Source organism: Balaenoptera borealis, assembly GCF_965194805.1.
Source record: "Balaenoptera borealis genome assembly, chromosome: 1".
Taxonomy (NCBI): domain Eukaryota; kingdom Metazoa; phylum Chordata; class Mammalia; order Artiodactyla; family Balaenopteridae; genus Balaenoptera; species Balaenoptera borealis.
Genome location: NC_138860.1, coordinates 172089548 through 172115560, shown reverse-complemented (window position 1 = coordinate 172115560; position 26013 = coordinate 172089548). Strand labels below are relative to the sequence as shown.

The following is a 26013-nucleotide window of genomic DNA, read 5'->3' as shown; positions in this document are numbered from 1 at the left end:
ATGGCAGCCCGGCCTAAGGAAGGCATCAATAACATTCACAGAAATAAACTTCTAAAAGTTTTTACAATTAGCATCAAGAGAAATGTATTTGTTCATAGCCTTTGACTCATGAATTTGCTTCTAGAAATTTAACCTGGGGAACTAATCAGGAATATAATGCAATATTTTGTATGTAAGAGTTTTATCTCATTTTGATATAAAGTAGTGAAAAATGTCCAGCAATAGGTATTAATGAACAAATTATATGACACATGAACATTCTGCAACCATTAAAAATTATGTTTAAGGGGAATTCCTTGGCGGTCCAGTGGTTAGGGCTTCACACTTTCACTGTCATGGCCCGGGTTCAACTCCTGGTCAGGAAACAGATCCCGCAAGCCCCGCAATGTGGTCAAAAAAAAAAAGAAAGAAAGAAAGAAATGTTTAAGGACACTAATTTGAAAAGATATATGCACCTCTATGTTCATTGCAGCATTGTTTACAATAGCCAAGATATGGAAACAACCTCAGTGCCCGTCAATGGATGAACGAATAAAGATGTTGTATAAATATACAATGGAATACCATTAAAAAAGAAGAAATCTTGTTATTTGCAACAACATGGGTGGACATTGAGGGTATTATGCTAAGTGAAATAAGTCAGATGGAGAAAGACAAATACCATATTATTTCACTTATATGTGGAATATTAAGAAACAAAAATAAATGAACAAACAAAACAAAAACAAACACATAGAGAACAGATTGGTGGTTACCAGAGGGGAAACAGGGTGGAGGAAGGGCCAAATGGGTAAAGGGGGTCAACTGTATGGTGACAGATGGAAACTACACTTTTGGTGGTGAGCATGCTATGGTATATGCAGAAGTCAAATTATAATGTTGTATGCATGAAACATAATGTTATAAACCAATTTTACCTCAATTAAAAAAAAAAAAAAGAGGGACTTCCCTGGTGGTGCAGTGGTTGAGAATCCACCTGCTAATGCAGGGGACACAGGTTCGAGACCTGGTCCAGGAAGATCCCACATGCCACGAGCAACAAAGCCTGTGTGCCACAACTACTGAGCCCGCGTGCCACAACTACTGAAGCCTGCGTGCCTAGAGCCTGTGCTCCGCAACAAGAGAAGCCACCACAATGAGAAGCCCTCACACCACAACGAAGGGTAGCCCCCGCTCGCCACAACTAAAGAAAGCGCACACGCAGCAACGAAGCCCCAACACACCCAAAAATAAGTAAGTAAATAAATAAATTTATTTTAAAAAATTACTAAAAACAACATGACCTATCAGTAAAATCACGTTATTATGAATTTTTTAAAAATTAAGGAATATTTAATATTTTGAAAATTATCACGAAATGTAGTAAGTGGAAAAAGCAGGCTACACAACCATACATAATTTATATACTGTAAATATAAGCATAGGTTAAAGAATAAATATATAATAGTAATATATTATATTATATATAATAAATAAATATACACAAAAAAATAAAAGCCAACATGTTAACATTGATTCTCTCTTGGTAGTAGGATTAGAATTTTGAAGGGATTTCCCCCACCACCCCCGCTCTTCAAAAGGATCTTTTTTTTTTTTAAGTTACAAACGTAATACATCTTGGCTTTTAAACAATTATTAAATAAGTGTAATGTATTAAGTCTTATAATTTCTCTATTATCCCTTTATCTCAGAGGTAACTGGACCCTAACAGTTTGTTGCAAACTGCACATCCTTCCAGACTTTTGTTGCCTCTGTGTAATCACGAACATATCTATGACATCATTCTAAATGTATCACTGTGCAACTTGGTTTTTTGTTTCTTTGTTTTAACCTAACATTAAATCCAGCACACCTGGGCTTCCCTGCTGGCGCACTGGTTGAGAATCCGCCTGCCCGTGCAAGGGACACGGTTCGTGCCCTGGTCCGGGAAGATTCCACGTGCTGCGGAGCAACTAAGCCCATGCGCCACAACTACTGAGCCTGCGCTCTAGAGCCCACAAGCCACAACTACTGAGCCTGCGTGCTGCAACTACTGAAGCCTGCGCCCCTAGAGCCCGTGCTCCTACAACAAGAGAAGCCATTGCAATGAGAAGCTCGCGCACTGCAATGAAGAGAAGTCCCCGCTCGCCCGCCGCAACTAGAGAAAGCCTGCGTGCAGCAACGAAGACCCAACACAGCCCCAAAAAATAATTAATTAATTAATTAAAGAAATAGAAAAAAAATTTTTTAAGCATATTTATAAAAAAAAAAAAATCCAGCACACCTTTTCATTTCACGTAGAGCACCTACAACAGAGCACGTAGAGCTGTCTCCTTCTGCTTCTTTGTTGCGTTATGTTCCCTTGTGTGGAAGAATCTGTTTATTACTTTAACCAGTCCTTTCTGATGAGCATTTTGGTCGCTTCCAGTTTTACACTTTTACAATAGAACAAAGAACAGGAGTAATACCAGGTTAGGGTAGAAAGCCTGAAAAACATTTTTTAAAAAAGGAGGGGTGGAGGAATATCATTTCGGGTTATTTCTTTTGTATCTTTATACTTTTCTGTATTTTCCAATCTTCTGCAATAATGTGTGTCACATAATTTGGAAGGGAAAAACATGAACTAAAACCAAAAGTTCATTAGAAGAAGAAAAGGAAAGAGGAAAAAAAGAAATGAAAAGCGAATGGGGTAGTCCCCGCCCCCTCCCACAGGGGCGGTATCGGGCGGAGGGAGGGGCGGGCCGCCGCAGTCCTCACCAATCAGAGCCCGGTTGATAAGCAGAGCGAGGAGAATTTGGAGACACCCCCCCCCCCCCGCCGCTCAGCAATCAGCCTGGGGGTTTAGCTTCCCTAACCAGCCTGGAAACCAGCCTGGGCCTAGCCTGAGTGCCGCTGCGGGCTGCTATTGGCTGCCAGATAAACCCCGCCCACCTTCCTGCTCATTGGCCGCCGTGGTTTTCATAAGAGAAGCCTGTTGCTGAGCGAAAAGAAGTAAGAGCCGCTGCTTTTGCTAAGGAGAGACCTTTAGGCTGCAAATGTACTGGGCGCCCTTGGGTCAAAAAAGCAACATTACTAACCAACGTTTATTCAGTACCCGCTAAATGCCAGGCTTCGTGATCCAAATTTTTAAATGGTGATAACCACCTTTCTTGAACACCCAACAACCTACCAGTCACTGAGCTAGGTACTTTAAAATAAGAACAACAGTAACAATTTAAATGATAATTACAGTTTACTGAACACTTAATCTGCATCAAGCCTTGTTAAGGGATTTGTATGTATCAGCTCTCATCCTCACAATAGTCCCTGTGAAGGTAAACGTTATTGCCCCATTTTACATAACGGGAAGCAAGTTCAGAGAGGTGAAGTGACTTGCCCAGGTTCACACAGCTATAAACTATAAGAATTGGACCCTTCAACTCTAATATCCTGCTCCCAAGTACAACTTTTTTTGGGGGGGGGGGTAACGAAAGGCTTTTGAGGGTAGGAAGAGGTGGAACAGGTTGGTGGCAAGGCCCTGGGGCATTGCTCCAGTGACAGGCCTCAGGGTGATTGTCTGAGAATGGGATATCTGGAGCCTCTAGGCCTGGAGGAGAGGGGGAAAGAGGGTGAGCAAAACACCAGAGCAAAAACACTTCTTTCTGGAAATGTGAGGCTCCTGGCGCAGTCTGTTGTGGTGCAGGTGGCCCTGGACTGGGGGCCCGGACCCCAAGGTTCTAAATACTGCTCTGTGGCCAACTTCCTGGGGAACCTTGGGCAAATGCCTTCTCTCTAGACCCCAGGATTCCTGCCTGTAAGATGAGAGTAAGCCAAAACAAGGGGAAGTGTATTCGGGCTGGGGGTCTTTGGGGAGTCTGATTCCTGGTGGCAGCAGGGGAATCCTCAGCAACCACACAGTCTTTACTTAGCTGTTGCCTGACCTCTTTTCAGGACCTGACGATTCTGTGAACTGAAAAACCACCTTTTTCCCCAGCCCGTTCTGAGCTATAGCGGAGTCCTGCCTGCAGGGTGCGCTGAGGGCTCACAGCCGACAAAACCAAACTGGAGCTCGTCGGGTTTTTTGTTTTACTTATTAAGAGGGGTGAACTTTTTGAAAACTTTTTGAAGATTTCTGTCCTCAGGATACAGTCGATGAACCCGAATTATATGTATTGCCCAACATCAGTTCTTTCCACAGTGGCTCTGGAGGGTTAGAGCTAATTTCAATTCCTTTGTTTTCCAGATGAGGAAACAGATTCCAAGAGATGAAAAAAAATTCACTTTTGGGTCACATAGCTAAAACCTAGCACCCTAGTTGCCTGACTCCTGGGCAGTGCTCTTAGAAGGAGAGAGTTGGCTCTGTTTTCAAGAGTCTGTGGCTGTTGTGCCCCCTAATGCACAACTCCTGGGTACAGTTTCAATTTTGGTTGTATAGCTTGACAGCTCAGGACCTGTCAGCCAGAAGGACCTCCCTCAGCACCTAGCCAAATGCCTGCTTAATGAGTAATTAAATGAATGAATGTATGAATAAGCCACAGAGGTTGAGTCTGCTTTGGTTTTATCAAATAAACCAGCTGGAGTTGGGTTTCTTTCCTGAAATTCCCCCAAGGCAGAAATTATATTCTGAGATGGGAGTGGAGCGCGTGGCAAAACAATAAGTGCTCAGAAAATTACATCTGGACTGGTAAATCATAGCCCCAGATCTGGTCAGGGTACAAGAATATTCTACTATAGTAAAGTGATCCCAGAATTGGGGATTAGAAAATTAATTTAGGAAGAATAAATACAGAACAGATGAGAATCCCATTAGGGTTAAAATCTGCGAGAGGGTCTGAAGCTAAAGAAACCTCAGAAACATTTCAAATCCAACCTAGATGTATCTTCAGGACTGGAATGTGATTGAGGAATAAAAAAAGCTTTGGCCAATCAGTGGCCTCAACACAGCTGATGCAAGAGTGGAGAGTATGGCAACAGGAGGTGGATCTTTCCGAGCCAAAAATACAAGGCATGGGGGAGGGGAGGAACAAACCCAGGCAATGTCACCTGGCCATGTCCTCCTGGGCTGAAAGCTTCACCGCTGGACTTCCAGAGCCCAGCACAGTGCCTGGTACACACTAGATGGTCAATAAATGTTTAGTGAATGAAAGAGAGAGGGAAGAAACCGGAGCCCTAACCAGCAGTTTTGCTCTGAGTGGAGTTAGTTCAGGGATTCATCTTTTCACTGGCTCCTTTTGCTCAGATTCTAAATGCCCTAGCCACCTTCAGATGATAATTTGGCTTTTCATGGAGGCTGTCCTATAAAGAGGGATGTACTGCCCCATCAATTATAGGCCACTTGACAATTATGTTTCTCACTCCCAATTAATATATTGGAATTCTGCTTTATGCATCAGTTCCTTGTGCCAGCCTGCTTCTTACATATTCAGGTCTTTCTCTCATCAGTGGTGCAGTGAGTTTCTGCTTTGGAGTCATCCCTGACTAGGTTTGAATCCTTACTCAACATATTACTAAGCCCTCTGAACTTTGTCAACACACCTCTTTAGCTTCAGTATCCTCATCTGTCAAATGGGGCCATAATGCCTACTTCATGAGATTGTGGTGAGAGTTACATGAGATAACAGATGTATTCTGGACTGTTGTTGGAGCTCAGTAAATGGTAGTATCTGCGTCCCTTCTGAGCTTTCCTTCCAAGGAGTTTGGGTCACAAAATCTCATCCAATTGAGAATATCAGTATCTCTTGCTTTTCACAAATTCACTAGCTTTGTAAGTGAAGCCTTGGGAATGATTTAGTTGCTTCCTTGAAGGTTCTGAAGGGTCATTCTACAAAGGAGAGCAACTCATATTCATTAATTCAAAAGTATTTCCTGAGGACTCACTACATGCTAGTGGGGGATAGAGAGACACAGTTCCTGCCTTAAAGGAGTTCTGACACAGTCTGGTGCAGTCAAAAGAAGACATTGTATGACCTTGACACAAAGTTTTACTTTTCTGAACTCGAGTTTCCTCACTTTGCAAAAGTGGTCAATAATATATTCCATTGTTAGTTGGAGAGAAGGGGTAAGACATTCAGACACCATAACAAGGCTGCATCAAATTTGAAGGCCAATGGTACAAAAAGGTAGAAACAATGTGCTGAGGAGTTGAACAGTAGGAGAGATTATTTTCAGCTGAGCTAAAGAAGCAATACTTTCTATAGGAAGTAGGATTTTGAAGCCTTCATTCAGGCCACAGTTACCAATAAAGGCATTGATTGCTGGGTTGGAGTTCAGTGGCCAGAGCTTTGCAGAGAAAGGCTTGAAGATCAAACAAGGAACGTGAAGGTGGCCAGTGATAGGGCTAGAAAGGTAAATTGAGGGAGATCTTGGCAGATATTGAATGTCAATCTAGAGGTTTGACCTTTATTCTGTAGCCGATGAAATACCAGTAAAGCTGATCTAAACATTGACATTACAGAGTAGATTTTGAAAATAAAAGCTGAATCTGACATATTGGGGTGGGGGGTGATTTCGAGGGGAATTCAATTCAAAGGAAGATTTAGTCAACAAGAACATGTTATTGGCAGGACATTGTGCTAGGTGGCATAGGGCAGAAGACAAAGATGTTAAGATGTGGACCCTGTCCTCAAGAAACTTATAATCAAAAGGGTCAGATAAGACATGTACACAGAAAAATACAACCCAAGGTAGACTGTGATAAGTGTTATAATAGAACCCCAGCCCAAGTGCCTGAGCTCATCAGAGGGTGAGATTAATTTACTTCTCCCAAGAGACTGGAGGCAGATGACCAAGTCAGAGGGTCATCTTTGGAATCCTAAGCCTAGACCCAGCAAGTCTCAGAGGGGATGTCGGAGGTCATCCAGTCCACTTTCGCTCCTGTCGGGATTCTCTGTCCCAAGTAAACAGTAACTTTAAAACTGAAACAAAAAGTGGAGCTCTGAAGAAAAACTGTGAAGAGGCTGTGGGAAGGGAAAAGAAGAAGACGAATTCAGCTTTGAGGTGCTGAGGTGCTGGTAGAAGCGACTTACTTCCAAATGGAGAGTTGAAGGCCAGGAAATGGATGAGATCAGGGAGGGAGAGTGTGCCTGGAGAGAGGAAAGATGAAAACAGTAACTAGGGGAACACCCACGTTTCAGGAGGTGGGAGGAGAAAGAGGAGTCAGAGAAGGAGTGGCCAGAGAGAGGTGAGAAAAAAAAAAACAGTACAATACCTTGTCACAAAGTTTTTAGAAGAGGGGGATGGAAGACAGGGTGGGAGGCCCCAAGGGAGCAGAAGAGGGGAAACTGCAGCAACAGGGACTGAGGTTAGACCTGCGGTTGCCATGGACATTTCAATGAATGAAGGCTTTTCCAGAGACTCCACAAATAAGCTGGATTCCCTGGGTCTGGTACATTTTAAGATGGAGCCTTCCCGGAGGCCAGAGGAACCGGGCTGTGTGCTCTGATCTCCAAAGATCTGGCGGTGAGCTCTGTAATTAGCACTACCTCTCCTAACCCGAACCAGTCCCTCCAGGAACTGAAAAGCTGAAGAACATACTTGGGAGGGATTTCACACCCGGCTCTCTGGCCCAGCCCGGTGAAGTCCCGTTTCATCATGCAGCTTTAATGACTCTCCGGAATGTCACTCTCGTCTGGTATTGCCAACAATCTGACTAAACCCTGTTGCAAAAGTTTGCAGCATTCGTCCGGGGCGGACTACAGCTCCCAGAGTTCCCGGGCGCTTCCCGGTGCCGATTGGCTGAGCCGTAGGCTCCTGAGGGAGGTGTCGCCCCGCCTCCCCAGGAAACAGGCACCTGATTGGCTGCGGCGAGGGGCTTTTGTGTCCCCGCCCTTCCCCAGGGACCGCGGCGGGCAGAGCGGAGCTGCTGGTGTCAGAGCCCGGAGAGCGCTGGCAGTTCCGCGGTGGGGATGCTGAGGAGCGCTGGGTTTGCGAGCAGCCCTGGCCACTGCGGACTTCCGAGGCGCTCCGGGCCGTGAAAACCCCTGCGCCGCGGCCAATCCCAGGCTCCCGAGGCCATTCACCATCCAGAAGCCAGACGAGCGGAGAGTCCAGCGCAGCGGCGGCCGTTCCCGGATCCTGGGCTTTCGGAGTGTCCTGGAACCCCGAGAGACACCCCGGGGCTCTAGAACCTCCCAGCGGCCCGCAGTCCCGGCTTCCTGCGCGCGTCGGTCCGAAAGCCCCTCGGGTGCACGGGCGGTCGGCGAGCCGCGGCTGGGTCCTGGCGCACACCATGATCGTTGCGGACCCCGAGTGCCGCGCCGAGCTGAAGGGCTACCTGCCCGGGGCCGGAGAGGTAAGCAGCGGCCGAGCGACGCCACTCTTCCCTTGAACCCAGAGCCGCGTCCGAGCTTCGGGCTGTCGCGAGCTGAGTCTGTGAGCCAACCCCCACCCAGCTCGGGGAGGGGGAGTGGAGCGCGCAAGCCGGAGTGGGGTTGCATCAACTGGCAGCCTCGGCTCCCTCCGCCTCCTCCCCCTACCCCCGGGGCTGTAGAGCCCTCCAAGGCTCCTTTGGACTCCTGGCCAAAGAGAGGGGAGCCTTCTCGACGTTATCTTGGGTTTGGGCCCTAGTCGAGGGAGTCTTCAAGTCCAGGCAAATCCCGGCGCAGCGGCCCGACCACTCCTCCTCCCCGCCCCCTTCCGCAGATCCCTTCCTCTAGGCTGGGGCTAGAGGAACTGTTTCTAGGTAGGATATGTACCCGCTGCAGTGCCCCCGCTCGGGGATTGGAGCACTTGGGGCTGGCCAACGGAGGTCGACCTCGTCCCCCACCCCCACCTGAACCCCCGATTTGGATTGGGGGCGTGGGCGCTTCGGGGCCTTGGCGGGCTGCCGGGTACGCCGCGGCCAGAGCTCGGGGGAGAGGGGGAAAACCCTGGCCGCGACACCAGAAGCCAAGCGCCGATTTGGCTGTGCCCTACTAAGTGGTCTGACGTCCCAGAAGTTTGTTTTGGAGGGACTCTCTTTGCAGTGAGGCTGGGAATACGGCTGGACCCAATCTGACACCCCCTCCCCCATTACCACCGCCACGGACAATGGCCATCTTATTTATCACGCACCTACTGGATGCCAGGCTCCGGCTTTGCCTTTTCGCTGAGTCCTCAGGATTAAACTAGCAAAATATGAGCTATACCATTAATAGTAGCCCCAATTTACGGGATGAGAAAATTGAGGCCCAGGAGGGGCTATAGAGAGGCTTCCTTCACTAACCCAGCAGAATAGCTCATTCTTTGGCTCGGGTGTCTCTAGGATTTCTAAGTGTGCTTGACACAACGGAGAGTTTTGCTTGTTTCTTGAGTTTACAGGCATGGAGCCTGGCGCAAGTGTTCTTACTGGGGTTGGGAGTCAGACAAGTGCTAGTCCTGAACTGTGACCCTGGGAAAAACAGCTGCACTTCTCTGATCAGCATGGTTTCCGGGGGTCCCCGGTTTTCTGTTAGCTTGTCACCTTTCCCTATCATGGTTTAGGAGCCCCAAGTGGAGGGACGAAAACTGCTCCTGCCACTTCTCAGTTGCGTGACTTTGACCAAGCTACATTATTCTGTTTCCTTCTTTATGAACAAATGGAAATAATTTTATTTATTGGAGCACCTGGGCACTAGAGCAGGCGTGCTCCGGGTTCATGTTGCAGCCTTCCCACTTACTTTCTGTGTGACCTTGGCCAAGTGATCACTTCTATGATCAGCAACTTCCTCCTGTGGAGATTTGGTCATATTTCCAAAGGACTGTTGGGAGAATTAACTGAGAATACATGCAAAGGCCAACGCACAGTGCCTAGAGCATAGCAGCTATGTCCTGTATCAAACATGCTAGCTATTTTTAGATTGTGGCCACAACACATATTTCCCTTTCCCCAGGGTGTCTCACAAGGGGGTGTCCGAGCCCACCCCTCCTGCCTGAGGTGAGAATTGTTCCATCCCTCTTTGGGACAGTGTCTGGGAAGTTATCTGGGGAGAAGAGTGTGCCCCAGGTGGACTGGGAAGGCTCTGAGGGTGTGGCCTTTAGATGGAAGCCAGCTGTCAACAGCAGGCGGGGGTGGGGGGAAGCTGGCGATGTCTGACCCCTTTCTACATATTCTCTCTCAAGAAAAGAGGACCTTGGGAGAATGTCTGTTTTAAGCAGAATCTTTAGAAGACAGTAGGGTGCTGAACTTACAGAGCCGGGTGCCCAAGGCCCAAGGGAAGTTGGACAAGTATGAACAAGGAATGTACAGTCCCCTCAACTCCCATCACTTCGCCACACACGCTTTCACCGGGTCAAGGCCTTCACATGCTTCACTCTAGTACTGGTGGTATGTTCTCAGAGCCCTCTTGGGCTCTAGAATCGCTTCTTGAAACATCACCGCCTCAGGGAAGTCTTTCCTTCCCCACCAGATAATTCCCCTCTGCATACCTGCTTCCTGTTGCCCTTCTCCACTGCAGGAGCTGTTATCCCAATTACAGTATAACAGTTGTGTAATCAGGAATTTCTTGTCTGTCTCCTTTGCTAGACTAGAAACACTCTGTAGGTCCCATCCCCAGCACTGTTCTTAGTACCTAATAGGTGCTCGTAACTATTTGCCCCTTGTTGGCTTAGCTGACCCTTGTGAACTGTGCAAGCTTTGAAGTCAGATCTGAGCTCCAAAAGAAACTCAGTGAGCTGTCTCTGAAAAAGGGATAAGAAGGCGTATTTCCCTCCAGATGGTTGTGAGAAATCGGCCAGATCATGGTGGGCATATGAGTTTATATGCACCACTCACACACCCCTCCCTGCAAGGCTGGAGATCGGAGGCTGCTTGGGCTCTGTCTCCCTCTCAGGTGTAAACCCAGGCAAGTATCTTGAGTTCAGCAGCCCACGGGGAGGGGGGTCTCTGCCCCTTCCCAGCTGGCAGAGTGACTTCAAAAGTCTCCGTAGCTGAGTCCTGGAGGTTGCAGGCTCTGGATAGGATACCAAGAATAAAGGCTGGGGCTACTCCAAGAGGCTGATCTGGGTGGTGGACAGAACCCTTGCAAGCCAGACTGAGCTGAATTCAAATCTCAGGTTGGCCTCTTGTCAGCTGGTGCTTAACCTTTGGAACCTTAATCTTTCCTTGTGTGCAGAAGAGACCCCCACCCCACCCCCAAACTGATGAAGATTAGATGCAACCAGTGTGCTAGTGAAAGGTAATATGAAAGCTGATATGAAAGGTAACTTTTAGTGAGCGCTTAAATCAAGAGCCAGACACTGAGCTCTGAGGTATTATCCTCTCTTTACAACTTGCCTGAAGCCCTCTTAGTTGAGTGGCCACCCAGACGGCTGTCTGACCTCAGTGTTCCTGCTGCCCTGTGTGGTCCCCTCAGTTGGAACTCATTGGTTTTCCCTCTGCCCCATCCTAGCTGTGTTGCCTTGGGTAGGTCACCCGCCCCCTCTGGTTTTCCTTTCTTTATCCGCATAGTCAGGGCGGGGATCTTGCCTTTATCAGGTGTGCTGAACCTGCACTGTCCAATATGGTAGCCCTTAGCCACATGTGGCTATTGAAATTTAGATAAATTAGATTTTTTAAAATTAAAAATTCAGTTTTTTGTTGCACTAGTCACACTTCAAATGTTCAGCCACTGTGGCTAGGGGCTACCATATTTATTGGACAGCGCAGATAAAGAATATTTCATAATAGCAGAAAGTTTTATTGGACTCACTGTGCTAAACTCTGGGGTAACAACAGAGAACTAGATCCAGTGTGTGCTTTCAAGGTAAGAAACAAGGCAGGATGACAAGGGCTGTGATTGGGGCAGTGGATCCCCTGGGAATGTAGACAGGGAGAAGGAGCTTCTCATCCCTGGTGAACCCCAGAGTCAAAGCCTTGGGGCTTCTGAGACCTTGAGAAGTTTAGAGAATAGGAAGTTTCTGCAGTTGAGGAAACCTGATTTGTATCCTAACTCTGCTACCTCCTTCCTGGTTGAGTGACCGGAAGTGACTTGACCTCTCTGAACCTTATTCCCCATCTGTAAAATGGGAGCTCTGGTAGTAGAACTCCCTTAAAGTGCACATGAAATAAATGCTTCGCCAATGGTAATCAGCGTTGTTACCCACCATTATTATTATTGACTTCCTACCCCGGGAAGTAGGGGAGGGCTGATTTGGAGGTGTCATCTCTTGGTGGTGGGCCCCTGCCCTGTCTGCTTCCTCTCAAGTTTTGGGTGTCTAGGTTGGGGAAGCATTCAGGGTACTGGAGCTCTGGATTAGAATCTACTTGGTCTTGCCTTCAGGGCTTTGCACTTTCTGTTACCTCTGACTGGAATGCTGGTTCCCTAGATCTTTATAGGCCCTTTACAGGCCCATCAACTCATTTAGATATTTGATATTTAGATATCAATTTAAAGGTTGTCTCCTCAGTGGCTTTCCCTGTCTACTAGGACTGAAATATTGCACACACTCCCCCACCCCATTTATATAATCTATGATTTGAAATCCTATTCATCATTTGTTTGTCTTTCTCCTTTAGATCGTAAATTCTGGGAAAGCTAAGATTTTGTCTTTTCACTCCTGTACTCTTGCTGCCTGCAATGTAGTCATCAAAAATATTTGTTGAGTGAACAGATTAATTCTGGTTCCACCTGGAAAGCACTTAACAGAGTGCCTTATAATTGAAAAAGTGATCAATAAATGGTGTGAAACAATGGCCCTCCCTCCCTGGCAAATTATGCTGGGCCCCACCCAATTAAATTAGAATTGCTGGGCCTTGGCATTGGTATTTTTTAAAAAGCTTCTCAAAGGGATTTTAAATGTGCAGCTTGGGTTGAGAGGCCCTTGTTTGAAATAACAATGAGGTTAATGATCTCTGACTTGTTAAGTGCTTGCTGTGACAGAGGTACTGAGCTAATATACAGGCAGAACCTCATTACATCCTCATGACTACCCAGTGACAGTAGGTACTATTACCCCGTAATTTGGTGAGGAAACTGAGGCTCACATAGCTAGCAGATAATAGGTGGTGGAGTTGTCATTTGAGCCCAGGCAGTTTGTGTCAAGAGCCCCTATCTTTTAACAGTATTCTATCGTCACAATCATCATCATCATCTTCATCAGGGCTGATAATGTTGGTAGATCCAGACCTATCATTTAAAGACCCACAGGCATCAGTTTCTTCCCTTGACAGCTCCTGGGGCAGATTTTAGAGTGGGAAGGGATTCCCAAAGCTTTTCGCTGTCCCTCGCTAGTACCCTGGTGGGCCCTCCCTGTCCCACCACCCCCCCCAACTCCCCCAGTTCCTTCCTGCCCTTCCCCACCACACCTGGCTGTGGTTTTCTATCTGTCCTTAGGTCCCCTGAGGGGGAGGCCCAGTTTGTGGAGTCAGCAATCCTTATCTCCCAGACAGAGCTGTTAGTTTTTTTTTTCTCTTTGGTGAGGGAGGAGGGAAGGTGAAACGGGAGTGCTTGGGGACTGTGGTGGTTTCTATGCTGGACTTGGACCAGGCTGGCCTGGTAGATCCCAGAACTATGGGCTGAAAGGGGCCTAAGCAGTCAGCCCAGCTACCTTCTTTGTCCAAGATTAAGGCCCAGAGAGTCTAGGTTACTTTCTCAGAGTCACACAGCAAGTTAGTGGCAGCAGAATTGGTACACATGCCTGGGACTTTTGTACCCTTGTTCTTTCCTTTGTGGTCTTTCAGAGCCCCAGAGCTCTGCCTCCCTCAGGGGGTTTTTGGCTATGTGAAAAGGAAGGTTCAATTATAATCTTTAGTCCCTGGACACTTGAGGATTAGCAGTAAGTCTACATTTGAATGAGGAGGGGAGAGTTAGAAGGACACCGTCTCTGTCCAGTGAGGGTATGACTCTGGTTTGGATAAACTGTTTCTAAGGCCAGTGCTGAGAGCCCCCTCCCAGGTATCAAAACAAATGGATAAATAAAACTGGTGGTTTCCATAGAGGCTCCAATATACCCACGTCAGAATAGCCGCTACCATCAGCGTTTTACCGCCCTGCCCTCCACGCCTCTCTGCTTTCTCTGTTTTCTTCATTCACAGACTAGTGTGAATTACCTGGCTCTGTTCTCCGCAGAATGTGATCTGGTAGTAGGGAGACCTATATCAGACAATTAGAAGGCAACGTTTTCAGAAGCAAAAGCATTGGGAATTGGGGGGTCACAGATGAGGATCAGAAGAAAGGTTCTTAGACCCTGGAAGACAGAGTTAGCTCTGCAAAAGGTGTGACCAGTGGGAGCATGGTGGGCCTGAGCCACTAATGGTCTGGAAGGCTACAGGAGGCGGAGGCAGGGTTTTAAGCCAGTGATGAGATTTGCACTTGAGAAAGTGCACTCTGGCTACAGAAAGTTTGCCCTCTTTAGAAACCACCAGGGTCATGTACTCACTAGATCTGCTCCTGGTCCCAGAGGTGGGGTTGGGGGAGGATGTTTTATTTATTCATTCGTTCTGTTAACTTGGTAGAGGATGGATAGGAGAGGACAGGGCTGTGGAGGCAGGGAGACCATTGGTGAGGCTCTGGGTGGTAGTCCACACAAGAGATGGTGGTAGTCTGTCTATAAGGTGGTGATGGCGGGAGGGATGAAGAAATGACCATTTGAGAGAGGCTGAAGCTGCATCATAGGAATTTAGGGGACTTGGTAACCTGGCTTCAGGATACGAACAAGAGGGGTTCTTCTATAGGTTCTCCAGGGCTGCCAAGAAGGTGGCCTCCTGGAAATGTGCAACACAGTGGCTGTATATTTCCCTTGGGGCTATATAGTGGGCTCCTGTGTCCCTTCCCAGTTCCTGAAGAACTCAGCCTGTGGGGTAAGCTCTCTTGGTCGCTTTACCCTTTCTTCACCCACCAAACTGGTATAAATCTCCACCTGACTGCTTCATGCAAGGTGGGCCAGAAAGGTGATTTTAAAAGCTCAGTGTGGGGGACGTCCCTGGTGGTCCAGTGGTGAAGACTCTGCGCCCCCAGTGCAGGGGGCCCGGGTTCGATCCCTGGTCGAGGAGCTAAGATCCTGCATTTCGCATTGTGCAGCCTAAAAAAAAAAAAAAAAAAAACTTAGTGTGACCCCCTCGGATAGGAGGAGAAAACTGGAGAGAGAACTGTCTTCTTAGTCCTCGCTTTTACCTCCATCTAACCATGATGTGTTTCCTTCTAGGAGCAGAGGGAGAGCCGGGCTCGGCGAGGCCCTCGAGGGCCCAGCGCCTTCATTCCAGTGGAGGAGGTAAGCTTGGAAGGGGTTAGGAATTGTTGTTGGTCCCTGGGAAGAAAGGACATGGGGCACTGAGTGTGGGGGGGGGCTTTGCTGGTCTCTTGAAATTGCAGGTTTGAAACTACCCCTTCAGGTTCTTGACCCATTTAATCCACAAAACAGCTCTGTGAGGCAGGCATATCAACCCCATCTTGCTGGGAAGAAACAGGCTCAAAGAGATAAAGTGATAATAACACAGCTAGGTAATGACCAGACTTGTGATTCCCAGAACAAGACTTGTATTTCCTTAAGAAGATAGAACTATGCATGTTTATCTTCTCATCCTTGACTGTGCGTGTATTAAAGTTTTTTTCGACTTCAAAAATAATATGTGTTCATTATTTTTAAATTTCCAATGTTTCAGAAAGCTTTAGTCTCTTACAGTCCCACTCCCACAGAGATAATCACTGTTAACCATTTGCCGCTGTTTTCCAGACTTTTTTTCATACAGAGCCAAGGTCATAGTTTATAACACGGTTTTGTTGTTGTTGTTTATTTGGGTTTTTGGTGGAGTTTTTTTTGGTTGTTATGTTTTATTTTTTCACTTAATGCAACAGAGACACCTTTCATCCACTGAGTCAGGTCATCCATTCACTTATTTAACAGATATCTATTGAATGATTAATGTGTGTCAGGCACTGTTCTAGGTGCTGGGGATACAGCAGAGAGCAAGACAGACAAAAATCCTTGCCATCATGGAACTGACACTCCAGTGTGTGCCTGGTGGTGGGGGAAACTTCAAAACACATGAACAGACAAATTAAAAAATAATAGTTTCCTTCTTTTTCTTTGGCCTTCAGTGAACAAAGACAAATGTTTCCTTGTCCTCCTTGCTCTCCTAAATGTGTAGGCCAAGCAGTTAATGAACTGTTAACAAACGTCTAAACCCTTCAGTTCCTTCCACCCTTTGTAAGTGGAAAGCACACAACCACCCGCTGATTATTTATGTCGGTAGCCCAGAATTTTAAGCTCAAATATTGTTCTTATCTTTTATTTTTTCATTTATAAATAACCACTCCTCTTCTGTAATAAAGGAAAGAAATAGGCTTTGGGATTAATCGGGAATTGAATCCTGGTTCTGTCATTTACCAGATCTGTAACCTTGAGCACAGAATGAAATCTCTCTGGGTCTTGATTCCCTCATGTGTCAGTGGGGGAAAATAATAGTATTCACCTCACAGGGTAACTGGGAAGAATCAGTGAGATAATGCAGGCAGGGAACGCTCCAAACTCAGACCTGGTGTGGAGAAATCACTCAGGAAATGTGAACTATTTTGCATCCACCTCCAGTCACTGCACGGATTTGCACTATTAGAATAGAAGCCCTGTGGGGAATTCCCTGGCAGTCCAGCGGTTAGGATCCTGAGCTTTCATTGCCGAGGGCCTGGGTTCAATCCCTGGTTGGGGAACTGAGAGCCCACAAGGCACCCGGCATAGCCAAAAAAAGAAAAAGAAAAAAGAATAGAAGCTCTACGAAAGCAGGAGAAGCTGTACTTTAATCTCTGTGCCTGAGGCTTCCTATCTAAAATTGGAGAAAACAGGTCTCTAATTTCATAGTTGTGAGGATTAAATGAGTTAATATGTGTAAAGTGTTTGAACAGTGCTTGGCACTTAGTGAGCATTATATAAGTATCGACTATTATTATATCAAGTGTCTAATAAGTATTTGTTTAATCATTTAATGAAATATCTTTTCCTCCCCTGTTCTCCTTTTTTTGGACATCGTGGTTGTCTTCAGTTCCTTGCTATTAAAATCCCAATGAATGCAATGAATATGTTGGTCTCTTTGGTGGGGAGGGCAGGAGGGGAAGCCATCCTTTCCTCACCTTTGCTTGGCAGGTCCTTCGGGAGGGAGCCGAGAGCCTTGAGCAACACCTGGGGCTGGAGGCGCTGATGTCCTCCGGGCGGGTGGACAACCTGGCAGTGGTGATGGGCCTGCACCCCGACTACTTTACCAGCTTTTGGCGCCTCCACTACCTGCTGCTGCACACGGACGGGCCCTTGGCCAATTCCTGGCGCCACTACATCGCCATCATGGTGAGCCTGTCTGAGCCTGACTTTTGTAGGGGTGGACACATTGGGGGATTCGGTCCTCAGATCTCTTTGCTGGGGGCTTGATTCCACAAACAAGGAGGAGAGGCAGCATAGAGCAAAGCCCTGGCTTTATCTGACCATTCATCGAATTTTAGAGTTTGAAGAGAGGCATATTTAATGCCTGCTTTGCAGATTGGGAAATTGAGGCACAAAGGAGTCAGGTGACCTGCCCGAGCGAGGACAACAAACCAGTGGCAAAGCTGGGGTTAGAACCTAAATTTCCTGCCTCTCAGGCAACAGTGAGGCTTGTGATGTTCCCTCCATGGGGTACCCACCCGAGCAGGGCACAGAAAGAAGAGGGTGATCTGGGCTCTGTCCACCACCTCCAGGCCGCCGCCCGCCACCAGTGTTCCTACCTGGTGGGCTCCCACATGGCTGAGTTTCTGCAGACTGGCGGTGACCCTGAGTGGCTGCTTGGCCTCCACCGTGCCCCTGAGAAGCTGCGCAAGCTCAGCGAGATCAACAAGCTGCTGGCACATCGGCCGTGGCTCATCACCAAGGAGCACATCCAGGTGCAGTGGGCAGAGACGCGGGTCCCCGAGGGAGCACGGGGGCCGGGCTGGGGCATGGCAGGCAGCCCAGGGCAGGCACTGAGCAGGTCTGGCCTTTCCTTTTCTCTCCAGGCCTTGCTGAAGACAGGCGAGCACAGCTGGTCCCTGGCCGAGCTCATCCAGGCCCTGGTCCTGCTCACCCACTGCCACTCGCTAGCCTCCTTCGTGTTCGGCTGTGGCATCCTCCCTGAGGGGGACCCCGAGGGCAGCCCCGCCCCCCAGGCCCCTTCACCCCCCAGTGAGCAGAGCACACCCCCCAGCAGGGACCCACTGAACCACTCTGGGGTAAGTCACGGGCTTCAGTCTTGGTGGGAGAGGAAGCTGGCATGGCCCCTGGTCTTTGGGTAGAAGACAGCGCCTCCCTATCTGAAGCTGCTTCCCTATCGCACACTGAGAGGCCTTAGAAAAGTTATTTGATTTTGAAACCCAGTTTCCTCATCTGGGAAACGAGGATAAAGACTCGCACTTCATAAAGGGTTGTGAGGATGAGATGAAATAACCACGTGACTGGCCTCAGCATGGAGCCCCATGGGCTTAAAGTCACTGACTTTTAGAACTTTAAAAATACAAAGTTTGCCTCTCATTCTATAAAGTGGCCTTATTTGTTTGTATTTTAAAAATACAGATATTTTAAAAAGCCCTTTCCTGTGAGGGAAGTTGATGCTCAGAGAAGCCGTGTCTATTCTCTAGCTCTTAAACATCACTTTGGGAAGCACAGGCATTGTGAACTGTCCAGTGCAGTGGCTGGCACAGAGGAGGCGCGGGGCTTTTACGATCGTTCAGGAAGGCCCGGCATGTGGGAAAGACGTGTGGGGTTTCTGGGGCCCAGGGAGGAAGAGTAGATGGTCACCACCAGGTCTCTCCCGCAGGGCTTTGAGGCCGCCCGCGACGTGGAAGCTTTGATGGAGCGCATGAGGCAGCTGCAGGAGAGCCTGCTGCGGGATGAGGGGGCCTCCCAGGAGGAGATGGAGAGCCGCTTCGAGCTGGAGAAGTCAGAGAGCCTGCTGGTGACCCCCTCAGGTACAGGGTCACAGGCGTCCAGGTTCAGGGGCCGCCCCCTCCTTACATCATCTCTGCTGGGAAGCCGGTACCTCCATGCCCTGCACATCTGCATCCACCTCCCAGCCACCACAGGCCTGACTTACCTCCTCCCCCAGGCCTGGCTCCTGCCGAAGTCTTGGTCCCACTCGATGTGGTGAGGGGCTTTCTCTGGCCCCCTACTCTGCGTTCCCCAGCCCCCTAATGGTGATTAATCAGGAGTGGAGGCCACTGTGCCCCATGCCTCGGCCTCACCATGACCTCTTTCTGACGTCCTCAGCGGACATCCTGGAGCCCTCTCCAAACTCAGACATGCTGTGCTTTGTGGAAGATCCCACTTTCGGATACGAGGACTTCACCCGGCGGGGGACTCAGGCACCCCCCACCTTCCGCGCCCAGGTAGGCTCTCCCCACTGGTCTTAGTATTGCTTTACAAGCAAGCAGGGGTGGGTGGTTTGTGTAGTTAGAGATTTGGGCACCTTCTCTCCCTCAGGATTCCACGAGGGAGGTGGGAGACCCTGGATGTGCAGGGACCCACCTGTGCCCTAAGCTCAGGGAATCCTGATCACAAGGAGGAAGTCATCACCAAGCGGCATCCTCCTCCGCTTCTCAGGTCCAGACCAAGCGGCGGGTTAGATCTGTGGGGTGGAGAGACACATTATGGAGAGCCGAGGTGTGCTCCAGAGGATGGCGTCTCTCCGGCTAGCCTTGGGCCCCGGACATCCTCCTCACTGACCCCTTCCTGCGTTCCTCAGGATTATACCTGGGAGGACCATGGCTATTCACTGATCCAGCGGCTCTACCCCGAGGGTGGGCAGCTGCTGGATGAGAAGTTCCAAGCAGCCTATAGCCTCACCTACAACACCATCGCCATGCACAGCGGAGTAGATACCTCCATGCTCCGCAGGGCCATCTGGAATTACATCCACTGCGTCTTTGGCATCAGGTGAGTGCAAGACCAGGGCATGAGTGTATTGCAAGCCCTCAATCTGAGCTCACAATTGTTTCCTTTTTCTGTGTGTTTTTCTTTCCCTTTCTTCCTGCCTATATTGTTTTTCAAAGCAAATGTATTTCTTCGCTGATTATAAAAGATAATAGCCATGCTCATCTTTTGAAACTCTTTAATCCGACCCCCAGAGATAACTAGGGAGATTTTATATATGTGTGTGTGTGTATGTATGTGTATGTGTGTGTGTGTGTGTGTGTGTATATATATATATATATATATATATATATATATATATATATATATATATTGAGAGAGAGAGTTATATTTGTATTTTCATTCCAAGTAGCATTTCTTCTCATAACAAATAAAACAACAGAAATGCCAACAGGAGGGGATTTTAAATAATGACATATCCATTCAGTGAAATATTATGCAGCTATTAAAAATTATAATAATGGTTTATTTATATTGCCATGGGAAGATGGTCAAACTGTATTGAAAGAAAAGAAAGCTGGCTACCAACCAGAATCTTCTTTTTGTTCCTTTTTCTTTTTTTTTCAACTAAAAGTGTGTACATGCATGGAAAATGTGTGGAAGGCTGTACCCTAAAATGCTACTTGATAATGGTTGTCTCTGTATAGTATATGATGAATTACATTTTCATTCTGTTACCTAAGTATTTTCTGATTTTTTTTGAGTAGGTTTTTTTTTTTAATTGATGGGATCATACTTGATATATTCTGCAACTTGCTTTTTTTACCTAATAATCTATTGTGAACCACCTTCCTTGTTGGTGTGAATAGATCTTTCATGCTTTTTAGCCACTGCATAGTGTTGTTATGGATGAAGTGTAATTATCCAACCATTTCCCTATTGTTGGATATTTAGGTGGTTTGCAGTTTTTCACCATTACAAATACCATGTGCAATGACTAGTTTTATACCTAAGTCCTTTTTTTTTTTTTTTAATTTATTTATTTAATTTATTTTGGCTCTGTTGGGTCTTTGTTGCTGCACGCGGGCTTTCTCTAGTTGCGGCGAGTGGGGGCTATTCTTCGTTGCGATGTGCTGGCTTCTCATTGTGGTGGCTTCTCTTGTTGTGGAGCACGGGCTCAGTAGTTGCGGCATGTGGGCTAAGTAGTTGGGGCTCGCGGGCTCTAGAGCTCAGGCTCAGTAGTTGTGGCGCACGGGCTTAGTTGCTCCGCGGCATGTGGGATTTTCCCGGACCAGGGCTCGAACCCGTGTCCCCTGCATTGGCAGGCGGATTCTTAACCACTGCGCCACCAGGGAAGCCCTATACCTAAGTCCTTGTAGGTAAACCCTAGATGTGAAATTACTTGTCAAAAATATACACAGAACAATTTTTTTATTTTTAAAAACCTCACTCTGATAATGTTGTGGGAAATTTAAAGAATTAAAGAAAGAAACAATTTCCCCAAATTCTACTACTCCACAACCACATCTACATTCTGAGATGTTTTCCTCCATTGCTTTTTTTCTTTCTTATGTAGTTGCTTTTGTATAGTTGAAATTATAATTGTTGTTTCGTTTTTTAAAATATATGCTTGATGTTTGTAAAGAGCCAGATTTTTAGTAAATTTAGGAAACAGATAACAAAAAGAAGAAAATAAAAATCATCCATAATCCCACCTGCCCTTATTATTGTCAAATATTTCTTTCCTGTCTTTTTTCCATGCACAAATGACCAAAACATATATAATTTTACAAAAATAAGACTTTCTTGTCTACTGTATTTATTTTGCTCAGTTTAATCAAATGAGAGCATATTTTAGAGAACACATGATTTTTTTTTCTTGCTTTTCTAGTTTAGCTATTTATTCCAAGCATCAAAAAAAAAATCCCCAAAGTTTTAAAAAGGTACATGCTCCTTGTAGAAAAATGTGCATTTCTGTGCGTTACTAGCTGTAAATCATATTTCACTGAGTGGGTTGAGCTGTGCTTAATTGGCCAGCCTCCTTCTGGCCAACCTCCTTGGCAGGTTTCTAAGCCAGGGAAGGCCAAGGATGGACGGGCATCTTAGGGTGTGTGTGGCACAGGCTAGTTCCTGCCCAGCTGCCAGGTCCAGGCTCCTCCGCTCTCCAACATGGCCCTCACTCCTAAACCTTTGTCTACCAAATCTGTCCTCTAGTCTAAAACTGGTCTTCTGGGACTTCTCTGGTGGTCCAGTAGTTAAAACTGTGCTTCCACTGCAGGGGGCACGGGTTCGATCCCTGGTCGGGGAACTAATGGCCCACGTGGCGCGAGGCGTGGCCAAAAAAAAAATTTTTTTTTTAATTAAAAAAAAAAAAAAGAAAAACCCGTCTTCCTCATCCACACTGATCTGTGATGACTCACTGGCTCACTGGACTAGGGAGTGACAAAGTGGCTTCTAGACTTGTCACCAACTTGCTCTTTGACTTTGAACAAGCTAATTGCCTTCCCCAGGCCTTAGTTTGCCCATCTGTAAAATGACTCCCGGCTCCTTTTTCTCTTTCCCTCTTCCTTCTCCAGGGTAAATATTTGCATTGATCTCCTGCCCCATCTTCCATGCATGGCCTCAGCTGTAAAGCAGTGACTATGACCTTGGAGTCAGGCAGAGCTGAGTTTGAATCCCATTCCCAGATGTATGCCCTAGGGCAGGTGACTTCCCTTCTCTGAACCTCAGTTTCATCTATAAAATTGAGGCTGATGAAATACAATAAACTGTATACAATAGTTTTGTATACAGTAGTGTACAGTAGTTTTGAGGATGCCGTGAATACATGATCACATGGTCAGTACAGCATGCTCACCCTCTGTGCATTCCCCTACGAGTCCAGTGGCCTGTGATATATGACATCAGCTGTTTTTCTAAGAGGAACAAAGTTTCTGGTTGCTTCCTCCCTTCTGCCTTTTCTTGCCACTCTCTGTTCCTCCTTCTGCAGGGTGGGGCTGGGGAGAGGAGATACTTGTGGGAGCAGAGGGTAAGTGATGCTCCTGGGGCCTTTCCATCCAGATACGATGACTATGACTACGGGGAGGTGAACCAGCTCCTGGAGCGGAACCTCAAGGTCTATATCAAGACAGTGGCCTGCTATCCAGAGAAGACCACCCGAAGAATGTACAACCACTTCTGGAGGCACTTCCGCCACTCAGAGAAGGTACGGCTCTCAGGGGAGGAGCAGGACGGAAGCAGACAGCCTGGCCCATGGAGGAGGCAAGGGGTGGGGACCCAGTGAGGTGCCCCAGACTAAGTCTGTTCTGCCAGATGGGACACCTGGGTGTATTGTCCTTGGTTCATGTCCTACTCCACTGTGTGGTTTCAGACTCCATTTACTCACCTGTAAAATAGGAGTGTGCTTCACAGGGTCCTCAGTGGCAGCCAGAAGGACCTGGGTTCAAATCATAACCCTATTACTTGGTAGTCATGTGACCTTGGGCAGGTCATTTTGCCTCTCTGAGCTTGTTCTCTTTACAATAGGAATAAAAACTGCCTGCCTTTCAAGGTTGCTGGGAGGATAAAATAAGAAAATGAATGTAAACCTCTGATCCCAAATAGATGTCAGGGGTAGCTATTGTTTTCAGTTTCGGGGGATGAAGAGATTAGCCGTGATAGGGATAAATGTGCTTGAAATCCTAACACAGTCCTTGCACCAAGTTGCTTAGAGCCTTAGGAAAGGTCAAGGCATCTCTGTAGGAAAGGGAAGGATGAGGGACTTCCCTGACAGTCAGGTGGTTAAGACTCTGCGCTCCCAATGCAGGGGGCACAGGTTCAATCCCTGGTCAGGGAACTAAGATCCTGCATGCCACACAGCATGGTCAAAAAAAAAAAAAAAAGAATGGGGAAGGATGAGTGGTCAGGGATAGTGGCAGTCTGGGAGGGAAGGGGATGGCGAGGAGTGACATCAGTTGCCAACAAGCCCTTGTTCTGTGCCCCAGGTCCACGTGAACTTGCTGCTTCTGGAGGCCCGCATGCAAGCCGCCCTGCTCTATGTCCTCCGCGCCATCACCCGCTACATGACCTGACTCGTGTGCAGGACCTGGGCCTGGAGCAGCTGACCCTGGGGGCATCCTTCTCCCTGCAAGGACTTCTGTGTCTGGAGGCAGACCCTAAGCCTGCCTGTCCCACGCCCACCCACCCTATTCTGGTGGTGGGCCTGTGTGTGATGTGCAGCCCCCGAGCCACACCCTCCTTCTCACTGGAATGGACAGGATCATTGCACTGACTCTGGGATCTCAGCTCTGCCCCTGGGAGCTGGAAGAGGACTAGCAAATCTCCAGGCGCCAAGGCCCTTCTTCCTGCCCCTACCCTCAGAGGCCAAGGGCACAGGAAGGAAAATAAGCTGAGCTCAGACTTGTGTGCCAGCAGGCGGGGGCCCGGGCAGCACAAGTACTTTGGCCTTCCTGGCCTGGGAAGTCCCTGGCTGGCCCCCAAGGGAGAGGGGCAAACACCTCCAGGGACTGACACTCCAAGCGGCTTTGCCTTTCTTCCTGCTTCCTCATTCTCAGACTTCATTACCTCCCACCTGCCATTCATCCATCAATGTGAAAGTCAAGGTCACAGCTGGTTTGTGCATCCGGCTCCCCAAAAGCCTGTTCCGTTAGGCAGCCTGCAGGCCTTTCGTTCCCTGGTTGCCCCAGTCCTAGTTCAGTTCCTTTGACCTCCTTTGTTTGCCATTTTACCCTTTTCTCCCACACCTGGTGGTATGAGGCCCCAGGAGAGAGACCAAGCACATCAAGCAGATTATCTCTAGAGAGTTTGGACTCTCTGTTGGTCACTTTGCCTTTAGATGAGGAGGGAGTATTATATTATACATTCTCTGTACTTTTGGGTTTTTTGTGTGTTTTTTCTGTTTTTTGTATTTTGGTTTTTTATGGGTGAGGTTCTTCAGGGCCTCAACCCTACAGCCATAGTCAGTGTCTGAGAGAAGGACAGGGAAAAATCTGTCCTCCCCAGAGCTGCACCTGCCCTGCAGAAGCTGGCACCCCACTTTGCTATCTCCCATGGCTCTGCCACAAACATTTGCCAAAAAAGCAAGCCTTTCTAGGTGGTTTAGGTGGCACATGGCTCAGGGGGAGAGTCAGGAGACCCCAGGGTTCTTGTGTGGGCCCTGGCACTGGCCAGCCAGGTGACCTCCATTTCCACAGTTGCAGACTGAGGGGTAGTTTCTGAGATATTTGAGGCTTCACTCAGATCCTGAGGCCAGCAGCCAACTGCAATCCTTGCAGAATCTCGAGGGCTTCTGGGGAGCCCCCCACTCTTGTAGTCAGTCTCTTCGGGCTACCTGCCAAGGACCTCCCCACCCCCATCCCAATTTCTGTCCCTTCTCCTCAATTTTAGGTGGGTTGCTTGGAGGCAGAAGCAGCCAAGGACTGATCCCAGGCACTTTCTGTAGCAAACAAGCTGTGAACCATGACTTCCCTTGCTCTTCTTCCGGCAGTAAGTGCCTCCCCTCTGACCAGTTGGGAGGTGACTGAAGAAAGGCAAGGGCCAAGCTGCTGCTGCTTCTGACCCTCCTCTCTGGGGTGGGACAGGAGAGGAGCCTGGTCATTGTGCCACATTTCATACCCGTGCAGGCATGGGCAAGCGACTGGCACCCCCTTCAGGCCTCCAAGCCCTCCCTGCAATGAAGCTGGGCAGGAGAGAAGAGGCCCCGGCATTGGGGTTTGGATTCCAGAGGGGACAAGATGACTGTACACGTCCCCGGGTGGGTGGGGAGGAGTATTCAGTGTTCAAGTGCAGAAATCTTTGCCTTTGCTACCAGTTCTGTATGATGAGAAATAAAAGTTCACTGAGGTTTTGTTTTGTACTTCTTGTTAATGGGCTGTTTTTCCATTTCCTAAGGGTCATGGTTCACCTCTTGGCATAAGCAGGGAGCTGTGATTGCATCATAGACCTGACCTGCCAGCCCTTACCCTGCTAAGCACTTGTGCCCACGACCTCAGAGTTGGGAGTGGTTGGCACTAAAAGTCTACTTTTGTCCCTTGGGTGTCCAGCCCTGCCACTCATCTGTGGCTGGCCTGGCATTGTGGAATAATAATGGCCATCTTATTTTTCTCACTATGCCTGGCCCCAGGCTGGGTACTTGGAGTCATTTCTCTGAATCCGCAGCAAAATCCTGTAAGGGAATTGAGACTCAGAGGTCAAGTGACATTGCTGAGGCTGCATCAGTGGTCAGTGGTGGAACCAGGATTGCAACTGGGGTCAACTTGATCCTGAGGCCTTGGCCTGTGGCAGAGGGAGGATGTTTGAGAATTTCTGGGGGACCCTTTG

The 26013-nt window shown here is 48.0% G+C and overlaps 1 protein-coding gene across 3 annotated transcripts; it reads left to right on the top strand.

The window, feature by feature from the left end:
- The first annotated feature begins 4985 nt into the window (after positions 1-4985).
- Positions 4986-25549, top strand: SESN2 (sestrin 2). 3 transcript variants are annotated; one of them, XM_082348264.1, is made up of 11 exons: positions 4993-8248; positions 11028-11090; positions 15037-15102; positions 16969-17166; positions 17553-17735; positions 17847-18059; positions 18644-18794; positions 19093-19211; positions 19568-19758; positions 22756-22900; positions 23679-25549. In XM_082348264.1, exons 4-11 carry the CDS (start codon positions 17023-17025, stop codon positions 23763-23765), a joined length of 1233 nt encoding a protein of 410 aa, XP_082204390.1. In that variant the 5' UTR covers positions 4993-8248; positions 11028-11090; positions 15037-15102; positions 16969-17022; the 3' UTR covers positions 23766-25549. The 3 variants fall into 3 exon arrangements, with proteins under 3 accessions (XP_082204389.1, XP_082204390.1, XP_082204391.1); XM_082348265.1 differs by having other exon boundaries at positions 11028-11114; XM_082348263.1 differs by lacking the exon at positions 11028-11090 and having other exon boundaries at positions 4986-8248.
- Positions 25550-26013: the final 464 nt, after the last annotated feature.